General features: G+C 37.5%; 1 protein-coding gene across 1 annotated transcript in view; it reads right to left on the reverse strand.

Moving 5' to 3' along the window:
• The window catches only part of LOC126161352 (E3 ubiquitin-protein ligase UBR5), a 349,964-nt gene that overhangs the window by 38,627 nt on the left and 295,524 nt on the right, over positions 1 to 15,813 (reverse strand). Inside the window, exons 41-42 of the mRNA XM_049917120.1 lie at positions 15,377 to 15,707; positions 11,898 to 12,096 (exon numbers count right to left, since the gene is read on the reverse strand). Of these exons, the coding sequence (XP_049773077.1) occupies positions 11,898 to 12,096; positions 15,377 to 15,707 (530 nt within the window). The remainder of the gene's footprint in view (positions 1 to 11,897; positions 12,097 to 15,376; positions 15,708 to 15,813) is intronic.

Raw genomic sequence — 15,813 nt, forward strand, 5'->3', positions numbered from 1 at the left:
GCTCTTCTGTTTAAACCAAACGAGTGAGAGCTTGCACATAAACCATTCTGCATCAATTTTTGTGTTTGGTTTGAACTTTTTGTTAGACACAATGTCAGTGAGAAAATACAGTGGTGAAAGAGTGAGGGGTGTGAACTATGAAAGAAAGACACAAGATGGTATTTAAGAAAAGTGAAAAACACATCACAGTTGTTGGAAATCTGTCAGAGGTATTGCAGAAATATCTTGATCCTCAAGTAACAGTATTAGCATCATATTCATTGTACAGGAATTGCTACACACATTACAAGAAGAAATTTACTGACAATACAACTGAATGATCACCATCACCCAAATGTGAAACTGAAGAAGACAGTGCAGATGTTTATTTATTCCTCGGTGTGAAACAGTTGATTTGTTGAATGTTAGCATTTCTGCTGCAGCCCCTACTATATCCCCCCCTTCAATGTCCAGAAACGTTAAGAAGCACACGGAGGAGGAGGGAGCAAGCATGTAAAAAGAAAAGTGGAAGGAATTGAAACAAGTTTTATGCAAGCAACCTCTTTAAAACTTTGTGAAGTGTGTAATGTAGATGCAGTTGGTGCAGAACCTGAAGATAGTGGTATGTGCATGAAATCTGATGTGTGGTTTCAAAACCTTAATACTGCTATCTCAGCAGCCATCTATACTGGGAAGAGACAGTTGCTGTCACTGATACCAAGTAGTTACTCCAAGCAGCAGATACAGAAATACATACCCACTTCCTCACATTAGCTGATTTCAAAAGCTCGTGAAATAAAGAATGAGAAAAGTATTTGGGTATGCCCAGATTCTTACTGTGGGCATCCGTTGCAAGGTGATATGCTTACTGTTGCTCTGGAATATTACCTATGTGATGACAAAGACTGCAGCAGGCAAAGTCCTAACCAGGATGATGTTACCTCTGTTGGCGAAAATTGTTAAGAGGTAAAAAGATATATAACAAGAACAATAAGAGAAGTACATCTCCTAATGAAAAAGAAGAACCCAAGTTTAAAAATTGGGCTCTCATAATTCTACTCATTACAACCAAAATGCATAAAATGCCAGCCAGTGAAGGAAGTATGCACATGTATTTACTACACTAATTTGAAACTTGTTTGTTTCACCATAAGCAGTGTAGTACACAGGGATGTAGAAAATACGTTGTGTATACGTCAAGAGCCGCAAGATGAAATGTTTGTTGCAGGAGTGTGCAATGTGTTCTGATGCTGAAGTGATGACTGCTGAAGCATTACACATTCAGGATACTGATAATGACATAACCTATGCTTGGGGGAGGGAGGAGAGTTGGTGAAGAAGACAGTAGAACCAGAGAAGTTTTTTTTACACAGGGTAGGCGCTGGGCCACGAAAGGAATAGCTCACCATCATATCCAGAGGATTCAGTGACAGAATACTGACATGTTAAGTTCTTCATTTCACTTTGCTGGGAACCTGTCTGTCGCTCTGCAGAATGAAATTCAGAGCTACCACTGACACACATAATCACAGATATCAATATTCACATATGTTGCTCACTTCCTTGGAACATCACACTGTTTTGCTATTGTCAGTGATCATCTCATTCATGACAGTGCACATACATGCTACGCTGTCAGCATCATAACTGATGACGTAACATCTAGAGGTCACGCATTTCCTAAACATGTGTACATGACTGATGGTGCAGCATCTAATTTTAAAGGCCGCTTTCAGTTGTATGAGCTTGGTCAACACTGTAGTGCAAGAATTAAGACAAAAAAAGGATATTTTCAGCAACAGGTCATGAGAAAAGTGCATGCGATGGTATAGGAGGTCTCTGTAAACATTATGCAACGAGATTTAATCTGCGACATGAAGTAGTTGATGCTATAAGAGATGCTACTCCATTTGTGCACACCATATCAATGTTAACAACAAACGTGAAACTCTTAATTCTAAATGAAAGTACATTAAGGGTGTTCCATTTAAAAAAGAGAGAAGCATGGTCTGCTATGAAGCCTATGGTAGGAATTCAATCAAGTCACTGCTGGGTTGTATCCCAGAGTAGCACATACATTGCAAGAATGGTTCTCCACAAAACAGTCTTTACTGTGTGTGAAATGCAGAGACCACAGTATACATTAGAAGACTTTGTAGTGAGCCACTTCATTTCTTGTGTGTATGGCAATTAGTGGTGGATGGGAAAGATAGTGTCTCTCATGAGATGCAAGATATAACCGTTTCCATTATCACATTTCATGGTCCTGCTAATGCTTTCAAATGGCCAACATCAAAAGATCAGTGTGCAGTTCCCAATTCCTAAGTACTGCTCTTGTTGGATCATCCTTGTCGATGTGCAAGTTTAGCTCAGCTATACAAGTTCAATGAGAAGCAGATGAAAAAAAGCAAATGAACTCTCTTCAGCAGTGCAGTGTTGACTGTTAGATTGTAGGTGATTTTAATTCATGGATATAATTAAAATCAGCGATCAATTTAAATATTTAAGTGTTCATGATTTTTTGACCTTGAGAGTAGAGGTAAGCCTACCTAACAAATTTATCACATTTTGTACAGACAAGTATTGCCTACTCTGTACATTTCCAAAGTATAATGACCAACTAATGTACAAAATTTTTAGAATGGGGTTTTGGAGAAAATTATTTTTAAATAACCAAAGGGTTTCAGATTCTTTCATCTTTACATACAAGTATTTTGACAGTTTAAGAACTTCATGCCTCGTTTCTGAAGACAGTTAATATCCTGCGACTGTTCATATTTTCAAAACAATTTCGAAATTCGCAATATGTTGGAAATTTTCATAGCTTATTTTAAAAAAAGTAAGGGCGGGGAGGGGGGGGGGGTCATAACTGTGTATGTATTAATCATGACTCATAATACTGGGAACAAAGTATTTATTGAAAATAAATTCGGACCTGTATCACTTTTGGTTTCTTTATTACAATTTTTCCCTTTTGTTACGACATTTTGAGAAACACAGTCATTTAGAAATGTCTGTAGTGTTTCAACAAATCATCATAAAATCAAAATATTGTTGTTTTTGGAGAGGTATCATGTGGAACTTCAACATATATCCTTTTCAGCAAACTTTGATGTGACACATTCACTCTTCACCTGTACAATTTGAGATGAAATCATCCTACTGCAGATAAAATAAAGCTTGAGGAGCAGTTTTAGGATTACAAATTTCATATGTCTTCCTTCTGCAGATTCAGCTACTGTAAAAGATGACCATTGTTTATAAGGAACTGCTCAGCAATTGCAATGAAGAGTTCTTGGGTAAGATAATTTCACAATTTTTCGTAAGTAACAATACGCCTTAGCAGGAAGAAAATGTACGGTCAGAGAAAATTTTCTTCTTTGTTGAGAATATTGTGATACTTTTACAACTAGATTGAAGTTCAAAAAGCCCCTTCTACAGATTTGTTATATTTTTAATATTTAGAATATCAGAAGCTGAACTACACATTCTTTTTCAAACCAGCCAAGTCAAATTTCTAACTATATTTATTATTCACATATGGGCCCAGGAGAACCACGCGAGGTGCAATCTATCAATGTCATGTTTGATGGTTGGCCTTTCTTTGTGGCCAAATTTGCTTCATCCTTTCAGAATGAAGGCTCTTTCTTTCATTAGACTACGGTGTTCCAGTCCGTTTTCTAATTTCCCTCTGACCAACTTTCCAATCAATTATCTTTTGTCTGAATGTTTTCCTATCTGTAAGGTCTGAGTGAGTTATACCAGCTGCTTTAAGATTCTCCTTAATCGCAGCAATCCATTTCATTGGTTCAGTTTTGGCCTTCCTTCCGTTTTCGAAGAATTCTACTATATGTTTTGTCAACCTAGTGGGTGCCATTCTTTTAATGTGCCCATAAAATTTAAGTCTTTATTTTCTCATGTCACCATGTACGTCTGTGTATTCTTCTATTTCCTTATTACTTCTCAGCCTATAAGTTTCTCCACCAGTAATTTTGGGGCCCAATATTTTCCTATTAATCTTTCTTTCTTTCTAATTTCTTCAATATCCCACTTGCTATTTAAAATTAAAGTTTCTGCTCAATAAAGACATTCAGGTTTGATTACCGTGCTGTAATGTCTAAGTTAACTGAATTTAGAAAGTGATATATAATAAATATTTTGTGTTAATCTGATTGCAGTTGCCATCTTTTGACAGCAAACTTCATTTGCAGCTTTTTCCAGACTGTTTTCTTGTATGACTTCCCCCAAGTATTTAAACTGAGATACCCTTTTTATTTTTCCACATTTCTTATCCAAATATTTTAGTGCTTGTTTGTTGCATGTCATGTATTCCGTTTTTTCGAATGTTATTTGTAGTTCTACCTTTTCTGAGACTTCTTTAAGAATTTCAATTTGTTTTTGAGCTGTGGTAACATCCATAGTTAAAATTGCCAGTTCGGCAATCTACTGTAATATCACTTCTACCTAACTTGATTGATTGGTCTACATTTTGAATCGACATCTCTCTCGCCATTCTGTAATTACTTTTTCCAAAACACAGTTTAACAGTAATGGAGAGAGTCCATCCCCCTGTCTAACACCAGACTTTATTTCAAATGATTCAGAAATGTCTCCCATCCAGAGACTGGTTTGATGCAGCTCTCCATGCTACTCTATCCTGTGCAAGCTTCTTCATCTCCCAGTACCTACTGCAACCTACATCGTTCTGAATCTCCTTAGTGTATTCATCCCTTGGTCTCCCTCTACAATTTTTACCCTCCACACTTCCCTCCAGTACTAAATTGGCGATCCCTTGCTTCAGAACATGTCTTACCAATCGATCCCTTCTTTTGGTCAGGTTGTGCCACAAATTTCTCTTCTCCCCAATTCTATTCAGTACCACCTCATTAGTTATGTGATCTACCCATCTAGTCTTCAGCATTCTTCTGTAACACCACATTTTGAAAATTTCTATTCTCTTCTTGTCTAAACTATTTATCGTCCATGTTTCACTTCCATACATGGCTACACTCCATACAAATACTTTCAGAAATGACTTCCTGACACTTAAATCTATACTCGATGTTAACAGACTTCTCTTCTTCAGAAACGCTTTCCTTCCCATTGCCAGTCTACATTTTATATCCTCTATACTTTGACTATCATCAGTTATTTTGCTCCCCAAATATCAAAACTCATCTACTTCAAGTGTCTCATTTCCTAATCTAACTCCCTCAGCTTCACATTCCATTATCCTTATTTTGCTTTTGTTGACGTTCATCTTACATCCTCCTTTCAAGACACTGTCCATTCCATTTGGCTGCTCTTCCAGGTCCTTTGCTGTCTCCGACAGAATTGAATTAGTGAGTGCAGGAACCACTTTAGTCACAAAAATGCGAAAAATCATTTTCGATGAAAAGATGCTTAGAAAGCCAAGATGCGTGTTGAGTCCAAGAACCACGTCAGTCCGTTGAGTGGATCTGTAGATACAGGGTGTCTTTTTCAAACCCTGAGTGCAGAAATAACATGACTCAGTATTTGACGTGGTTTCTGTTCCTACCGCTAGATAGCATGACTGGTCTTGCCCTTTTACTGAGCATGCGCCATGTGTTTACCAGCCTAAACAGCTGCTCTTATAGAGGTCTTTGTTTTGTTGATTGTTTTCAGCATATTCCAAATTCGTGCTTAACATTTCCTGTTCTATGTTCAATATGTCTGTGAGTACCACAAGCAGTGAAAGTGATTATGAAACAGCTCCTAAGAGGACGAGGAGAAATGAGGGAAAACATTGAAGAAATGTCATTAGAACCTCTAAAGTCCATGGTGTTCTTACTATACAGAGGAGGAAGCAAAATGGTATGTAAGAAAGCGTTTCTTTCATTCTACAGCATTACTGAGGGGAGGGTTCGAAGGCTTACTGAACTCTTAATAGAGGGTAAATCACCTGCAGAAAAACAAGGTAAAAATCTCAAGAAGAACATGATTTCTGCCAAAGTTTGTTCTAAAATACATGAGCATATTTCATCATTCCCCACCAAGATTACCCACTGTGGCATCAAAGATACCAGTTATCTTGATGCCCGCCTTGATGTGAATAAAATGCATTCGTTTTTTAAAGAAAAGTGCCCTCATTTGGATGTAAAATATGAGTTTTATCTTATATATTTTCATGACAACTTTTCATTACGTTTCGGACATCCACGGGTACATACCTGCATAAACTGTGAAGAACTTTATGTAAAAATCAAGAGCTCCTCTATGGGTGATGCAGCTAAAGGGGCTGCTCTTGCTGAACTTGCCATCCACAAAAGACGAGCCAAGAAATTTTACAATAAACTTCAAATCGTCACCAAGTTATGTGTGGAATGTGAAGACACAGTTGCACTTTCATTTGATTTTATGCGAAATCTCCCCTTTACAGCGATCCCAGTTCAGGATATATTTTACTTGAGGCAACTTTGGGTGAACTTTTTAGGATAAAAAATCTAAAAACTATGACTTCTGAAATATTCCTGTAGCCCACAAAGGAGCCAATGAGATACGCAGCATGCTATTGAAATACACTGACACTAATATTATATCAAATGTTAAAAATCTGTATTTCTTTTCCAATGGCACCTGCTGACAGAATCGGAATCACACCATGATAATAGTCTGCCTTGCTCTTACAGATAAAGGACGCACTGAATTTTTCATTACTTTCCGGTTCAAGGGCATTCATATCTTCCAAATGATCAAGATTTTGGTTCTATCAGGAGGATGATACGCAAAAATGATCGGATATATACTCCTGATGAATATGAAGAGTTGTGTGCTCAGTCCAGTAACAACTTTCACATCGCCAAGCTATTCACCATGACGTAAAAGATTTTGATGATTGGTAGAAGGAATATTACACAAAAAGCCCATTAGTCAGAGAATGTCTAGGGAGGAGTGTGCTAAAAGAAGGAAAATTTAAGTTTGCTCCCACTCGATATACAGACCTACTCTATAACTCTAAAGAAAAAGGGGTAATCGTAGCATACACTTCCATTGATGGATTACAAAAGCACAGCTATCAGTTGCTGAAACCTGCTTCCTTGGAACAGAGATATTGATTTTCCTACAAGTATTGCAGCCTACCCGTCAGGGAAAGTTCCAATCAACACCAAGAAAATGGAAGACATCAAGAAGACAATAAATCATATTCCCGAAAACTTTCAAGTTTTTTATGATGAACTATTTACCTGGCCACCCATTGCACATGACGACGATACAATGGTTGAGAATGATCTGTTTTAAGAGCGATTTACTTTGTTGTATTCCTGTTTTCTGATAACTTTGCAATACTGTAACTTTAAATTAATGATTACCTTTTTCCAAATTTTGCAGCTGTCTGTAAAAACCAGTTGAGTACAGAAACAGTGCAAGTCCGGATCAAATTTTAAATTTTCCTGAGTCTAATTTATATCGAAATTGGGAAATTTTTGCATGACAGCTACGTAAATACAAGTTATGACAGAGGGGGGAAGAAAAAGTTAAAATATTTGATAATTTGGAGGAATTCGCTTTTTCTCTCTCCTGAAATATTTACAATTTGTGACTGAAGCAGTTTCTGCACTTACCGATTCAATTACAATGTAATCGGCAAACCTTGATTTCTTCTCCATGGATTTTAATTCCTACTCGAAATTTTTCTTTTGTTTCCTTTACTGCTTGCTCAATATACAGATTGAACAACATTGGGGATAGGCTACAACCCTGTCTTGCTCCCTTCTCAACCACTGCATCCCTTTCATTCCCCTCGACTCTTATAACTGCCATCTGGTCTCTGGACAAATTGTAAATACCCTTTCGCTCCCTGTGTTTTATCCCTGTCACATTCAGAATTTTAAAGAGATTATTCCAGTCAACATTGTCAAAAGCTTCCTCCAAGTCCACAAATGCTAGAAACATAGGTTTGCCATCTTCTAATACACGTTGTAGGGTCAGTATTGCCTTGCATTTTCCATCTCTTCAGAATCCAAACTGATCTTCCCCAAGGTCGGCTTCTACCAGTTTTTCCATTTGTCGGTAAAGAATTCATGTTAGTATTTTGCAACTGTGACTTACTAAACTGATAGTTCAGTAATTTTCGCACCTGTGTTACACATTAAGCTGCTTTATGTACTTCCTCAGTAGCATATTCTGTGCTTGTACTCAGTCGTATTATTCTATCAGCTCTTTTTGACTTCAAAGATCACAACTGTGATCATCATAAACAGGTGTATCAAAACAATGAAATTTCACCATGAGAGTGTAATAAAGTTTACTACACAAAAAACAAAAATTATATGGATATGTTGTTAGTGTCTACAGACTTAATCAATGCTGGGAATTGACGAGGCTGATTTTAACTCCTCGGCCTTCTCTTTAATGTTCTGACCACCGCGGAAATGGCATCCGTGTTGAAGTTGGTTGCCATAAGGAGCGCTGTAACTCTTGTGCCAGTTACTCTATGTAATTTCAATTCGTTGCTTCCGAAGCACTGAGAGCGACTATCCCCATGAACTATTATGTGAACAGGTAGCATCCACAGTCATTTGTCCTCTAAACAGTAATGGTAAAAAAATGTTATTAAAACAGTAAACACCTCCAACCCACTGGCCCTAAAGTAAATACTAACACAACCCTTCATATTTCCTACCAAAATTTACAATCATTAAGAAATAAGCTCTTGGAAATCCATTTGTACTGTCTCAATGAACTAAAAAATGTATGTGTAATATGCCTCTAAAAGTAAAAAGTGATATGTATTGCTCCTTTTAAGTTTAATGTAAGCAGCAATATTTTGATCCAAGCATCATCGCATCAGGGGACAGCTAAAAAACACGAAGCTAACTGCCGCCATCCTGTCTAGAACAGCATACTCTCATTATTGCGAAGTATAAATCTCTTCTGTTTGGAGTCGCTCTTCCAGTTCTGTGCAACACTCATCCACACCTCAAAATAATTACCGTATTTCACAGACTATAAGAAGCTATGAATTATAAGACACACCTTAACTTCTAAGCAATTTTTAATAACATTAGATTGCAAAGCCAGACTAAAAAAATTCTTAGTTTATAAAACTGAACTGGCCTTTAAAAATCCCTGAAAATCATCATCTGAACTTTCTTCTTCTTCTTCTTCTTCATTGTCCTTTTAATATATAAAAAACAGTCTTCACTGGCACCAAGAGTGTTACTTACGCTAGACCAAGACTGTTTTATCCCCTGACACACTTGTTTGATTGTAGGTTGTTTTAAAGCTCACTTCGGCACGAATTCATGTTGGGTCTCATTTATCTTCCATCATCCATTTGTTCCATTCCACTCTCATATACATTTTAAATTGTTTTGTTGCATCAGTGCACTGCTGCTGCCAGTTGAATCCAATGTTGCCAGATGGAGAGAGGTTCCCACAGAATCGAATATATGGAGATTTTTAAGATTGGCGGGAATATTAGACCAAACACTGGACACTTTTATATTAATTTCGAGTAACAAACGCACCTGAATTTTGGAGGCAATTTTTCGAAGAAAAAAGTGTGCCTTATAGTTCATAAAATACGACACAAATTATATACAATATTAATACCAATCCATCTTTAAGGAGCCAAAAATTGTTAAGGAATAGAGCTACCTATTTATTTTACACCATATTTTTACATAATTACTTATGAACTTAGTTTTATGCATTAACCTATCTTAGGAGGCCATGCATGGTATGTGGCATGTGGGGCATCAGCAAATGCAGCAACCTGAATGGGTAGTCATCGGTGATGATTGTGTCTATATTGCGAATACAGAGTGAACTAATTAAGACTTCGCCTCAACGATTTACAATTATTGTTTCGATATTTACCTATTTTGTCTAGGTCACTTACTTGTATTTAAATTTCATACTCTACAATTTTTAGAGGCATCCTGTTTTTAATTTATTTACTTACCAGTCCCCCACCGCGACGATGCTTGGATCACAATATTATTACTAATATTAAACTTAAAGGGACAATACGTATTATTTCTTTACTTTTTAGAGGTTTTTTGTGTATTTTTTTGGAAAATACATATTATTTCTTTACTTTTTAGAGGTTTTTAAAGCTTTTTAAACATTATATTTTACTAGTAGACATAGTACGATTGACACTATCTCCACATTAGCACAAATACTTTCTGGGATGAAACATGAGGTTGCGATGCTTTTTCACTTATATGATTTACGTGTATCTTTCTTTTAATTCACATGCATATATTCACTATGTCTTAGTGTGTATCAGTGGTACAGCAAATAATTGGTTCCAATCCTATCTCACCAACCAAAAGCAAATGGTTGGTATCACAAGACCTATATCTACAAAAATTTATTCGAAGAAAGCCCTGATAAGCTATGGAATCCCACAAGGCTCAGTATTGGGCACTCTCCTCTTCCCACTCTTTATCAGTGACTTTCCTCTAAGTCTTCCTAATACATCACCCCTGTGTTGTTTGTAGATGACACAAACTTGTTTCTCCAGGCAGACTCAGCTCTGCAACTGAAGCTCGAAATTAATGACACAGCTGGAAGACTTCTCTCATGGACCTACTACAATAAATTACTTTTAAACACAAACTAGATACTCATATGCCCTTCCACCCGGCCCAAAATGATTCTGCTTATATGGACCTCCATGCAGATTGATGGCAAACAAATTGAACTAGTAACAGAAACAAAGTTTATAGGAGTCTGGACTGACAGTTCACTCCAGTAAGACCATCACGAGGCAAAACTGTAAAACAAGCTTGGTAGACTTTGCTATGCTTTCAGAATTCTCAGGCTATCAGTGATACAAACACAATAAAAATTGCTATTATGTGCTTGTGGACTAAATAATAGCATATGGCATCACTCTTTAGATAGTTACTCAAAGAAAAATTTTCATCAGGTAAAAAATAATAATAAATAATAACAGAGTACCAATACAATCTGCCACCAAGCCAGTATTCAAAGAACTTAATGTATTGGCAGTATCCTGTATTTATATTTGGAGAATTTTCTTTTGTCAAAAAGATTTTCAAATGATATGTCCTTTTTATTCTGTAGATGAGTACTTCAATGCAAACTTGCATTAACTACTTGACCTTATACTCTCCCTCACAGTGTTCACTAGTGCTTACAGTTACTTATTATGCTTAGGCAGAATTTCTGTCCTGTTTTGTAGAGTTAAATAGAAATAATATGCTTGCATTAATATGTAAAAAGATCTATTAGGACATGTCTTCTATATTTTAATTAGGATGGATTCCAAGTCTTTTCATTCATGCTATTGTAGTCACTATTGCATTTTGTACAATATGTGGGCTGAATTTTCATGTATATTGAAAGCTTTATCTACTTAAAATAAATGTTAGGCATTGCTGTCATTACTAAACATATCTTTGTGTTTACACAGTACAAGATTTCTGGGCTTCAAATAAACAATACAAATAAATAAATAATTGGCAACCAATTAGGGTTGAAAACTGTACACAACTCTGTGAATCGTATAAATACAAAGAAAATTTTATACTTATTACAGGAAAAGTAATTGCCATCTATATGTTTCCAGCACAAAATTTGTTGCACTTTCACATAAATTCAGCAGCCAAAATGAAAGCTGCCAGTGTTCATTTTTGTGAAAACAATACTACTACTACTAGTAGTACTACCACCACCACCACCACCACAAAAATGAACATTTTAACAGCTGCAAAAACTTTTTTATGTACAAAATTTGTCAGTGTTCATTAGAGGCTAATTTCTCTGGAATAATAATTTATTTCAAAGAAACACTACACACACACACACACACACACATACACACACACACACACACAGGGAAGGGAGGACGAGGGGGGGGGGGGGGGGCGAGCGAGCTAATAATTGATAAGAGTCAAACAATGGTGTTAACGCAGAACTACCTGCCAACATTCCGGAAAGCATTCTGTCTTTCAAAGCTGGCTTTTCCTTGTCTAGGTGAATAAAAGCCTCTTTTCCCAGGGCTGTAAAAAAGCGGTGCATTGTCTTCACTCTCCTCTGCTGCCTCTTCTGCATCTGTATTTCGCGAAGTTCCACTAGAAGGCTTCTTTCCACGCTCAGAAAGGCTGAAGACATCTAAATCTAGAAAGTTCAATAAGAAAAACCCAGTTAGAACGATACTAACAAACAATGTGATAAAAGATGCACAGCTGTTAAGTGTAAATGGCTCGAGAGATATGTAGTAAAAGTAAAATTGTATTTAAAAGTAAAAAAGTAAAATTGTATTTAATACAATTGTGTGTATGTGTGTACTGCTGTAATCAATTACATTATTTCTGTCCTCCAAAAGATACATGTTGCCTTTAAGAACACACTGTAAATAAGAGTACAGTATGGTGATGAGACTGTTGATGTAGGAGTCAAATTTCATGACACAATTACATCTTACAAATCATAGGAAACACTGCTAATAAGATTTGAATTATGCTGTATTTCTTTCCAACTATTTGAAACAATGGCTATTTTTGTGGACAACAGATTTCTGCCATTTACTTCAATCTTTTTTCATAATCTGGATGCTGTAAATAGGCTGAAATGAAGCAGGATATGTTACTCCCTCATTCACAGCAGTTCTCTATATTCTCAGCCACTAGGCAGAAAAAGAAAAAAAATGAAAATTATGTCTTTTGTGACTTTGTAGATCTGTAGATAATGGCCATCATCTTGTTATGGAAAGAAACAAAACCAAAGGAATATTGCAAATCACAAGGATGGTATTTCAAAAAAAATGTCATACAAATTACCTACTAAGCATTCACTGCAAATTACTGTGATACCAACGCTTGTGGAAAACTGAGACTTTAAATTATCAACTAATGTTACCAGTGTAGTTTTCTTTACAAATTCGTACAAGTTTTCTAAAAGCATCCGAGTTGATACTGTTGAAATGTAAGTTAAATACAAGAGGAAGTAAAAATACATATAAACAAGATGCAATATACTGATACGATTTTATACACTGGCCTTCCACATAGCTAACACCCCACCCACACACACCTTCCTGTTTTGTTTGAAATTCAAATTCTTCTATAAACTTTGTTTCTGTTAATACTTTGATTGAAGAGCTGAGTCTGCCTGGAAAAACAGGCTTGTGTCATCTGCAAACAACACAAGAGAAGTATTCGGGAGACTTGGTTCAAATGGTTCTGAGCACTATGGGACTCAACATCTGAGGTCATCAGTCCCCTAGAACTTAAGAGCTACTTAAACCTAACTAACCTAAGGACATCACATACATCCATGCCCGAGGCAGGATTCGGAACCTGCGACCGTAGCAGTCACGCGGTTCCAGACTTTTTGGGGCGCAAAACTTCTATGGTCATAAGCGCCCAGCCCGTGACTTAAGACAGTAAAAAACCGAAATTGAAAACCAGCAGCAATGGGAACAAACTCATAAAATTGGAGAAACTAAAAGTAGAAAGAATGCTTAAAAATCCACTACAGACAGGGGGTGGTTGTCCCCAAAAAAAGACTTCAAATGACTGACGTCATTTCACTGCCACTAATAAACTGGAGAACGCGGTCGGCTGAGCGCGTGTCATCTGCTAAAATCGACGATAGATCAGGCGATAGCTGTAGACGAGAGCGTAACGGATTAAAATAGGGGCATTCAATTAAAAGGTGTCTGACCGTCCACGGCTGAGAGCAGTGGGGACAGAGTGGAGGAGGATCACCGCTTAAAAGATGTCTATGGCTAAAAAGACAGTGCCCTATCCGGAGTCTAGCTAAAATTACCTCCTCCCGACGATGCGTTTGGGAGGAAGAGGTCCAAGCGCAAGGAAGGGCTTTCACTTCCCGCAATTTATTACAAGGAAGTGTTGACCAATGCGCATGCCATAAATGAGCAACTTGGCGACACAAACCGCTCCGTATATCGGTGAAGGGAAGCGACTGAATAGCTGGCCGAGGAAGAGAGACTGCAACCTTGGCCGCCATATCGGCCGCCTCATTCCCACAGATACCAGCGTGTCCCGGGAGCCAGAGGAACGCCACCGAGACGCCCCCCAGGTGGAGCAAGCGCAGAAAGTCCTGAATCCGGTGGACCAGAGGGTGCACAGGGTAAAGAGCTTGGAGACTGAGGAGAGAGCTGAGAGAATCGGAGCAGATAACGTACTGTATCCGCTGATGGCGGCGGATGTAGTGGACAGCCTCCGGACTGAAGTGCCTAGAACCGCACGGCCACTGCCTAGAACCACACGTCCACCACGGCCGGCATTCGGGAGAATTGGAGGAAGGTCACTGATAAAGAGCAGGAAGAGGAGAGAGCCGAATACCAAGCCTTGTGGGACTCCGCGGCTTATCAGGGCTTTGATAGAACAAATTTTTGTAGATATAGGTCTTGTGATATCAACCACTTGACACTGTCACTTATATTTTGACCACTTCTACAATCAAGGTAATGTTGAAATTTACTAGGCTTTCTATTTTAATATGTTATGTTATGTGTGTGTGTTTCCATTGTGTTACTTCTTCATCATATGGAAGCGGATACTGAATGAAATTAGTCCTGTATGGGCCATGAACTGTATGGTATTACACCTGCCAAAGTTCTTAAGATGTCCTTCAAGATGACACAAAGCTGCTTCCTCCAATTTTCGATAACATTTTTGTAACTTACTTTCTTTCAATGTCGAGTGTTTGAAGATACAATGTTCAGATGTTAATCAGCTGTTGAGCAAATTGTTATACTGGGAACTTATATTAATATATCAAGATATCAATTTTTTATGTTGACTGTAGTTTTTATAATGCAGTGAAGACAAAAATTCACCTTCACTTTTTTCAGATTTAGCTATTTTCTGAAGGACACTGGTTTCTTAAGAAAAATAATGACACACACACATTCGCATCCACCTGACGATAGTGAACTCCAGAGAGAACAATCTGAGCAATAATATTCACAATGAAGCCCACGCTGTACTCGTACATTATTCAATATGTTGTGAGTTCCAAGTATGGCACAGCTACTGTATTTTTTAAAATTTTATTCAGGATCAAAGAATTATTTACATTACAAAGTAAACAGTCTACAGACTTTACAAGGGTATTTACAGAGATTTTAGTAACTGTTCATGACTAAATCCCAGAACACTGAAAACCAAGCAATAGGTTAATTTCACATTTTTAACAACAAAAGTATCCCACTGTATACTTAGCATTAGACTTTGACAACACATATGGAACAGTTTTTAAAGCAGACATTAATACTATTCTGATCACTGTTTACTGGAAGCATGATATTACAATAAAGCCAGCGAAGTTCTAATTTTTTACTAAAATTTGGAGTTGAGGCTTTATATCATGCACTGATCAAAAAAATCAATTACTGTGTGTGTGTGTGTGTGTGCGCACACATGCTTACCGAGAAGTGCCTCTGAAGCAAGTTGCTCCTGGCTGTGACTTTGTATCAAGTCGACTGCTTCTTCCACTTTGTGCCGAAGTGCTTCTTCGGAAGCAAGAAGCATGAGAAGTTGGGCCGGAGTAAGTTCAAGTAGCATGCCTGTAATCTTTCCAGCAAATGATGGCCTCAAGGCATGCACTTTTGGATACAGTCTCTCACCAAGCTGCTGCTGATGGTGTGTTAGATGGTCATTGCCCCCACTTGCACCTTCTGCTCCCGGTGCAGAAAACGGACGAGCATCATACGATAGAGAACGTCGTGACTCACGACAGCGTAGTGAAGATCGAGGAGCCTGAAAAAACACCCACACGTTTCAGTATGTCTTCACAGCTTCACAATAACATAAGAATCCATGTAAATGCTTTCCAATCAAAAGGAGTTACCATAACCAATATTTT

This window comes from Schistocerca cancellata, chromosome 2 (assembly GCF_023864275.1).
Source record: "Schistocerca cancellata isolate TAMUIC-IGC-003103 chromosome 2, iqSchCanc2.1, whole genome shotgun sequence".
NCBI lineage: Eukaryota > Metazoa > Arthropoda > Insecta > Orthoptera > Acrididae > Schistocerca > Schistocerca cancellata.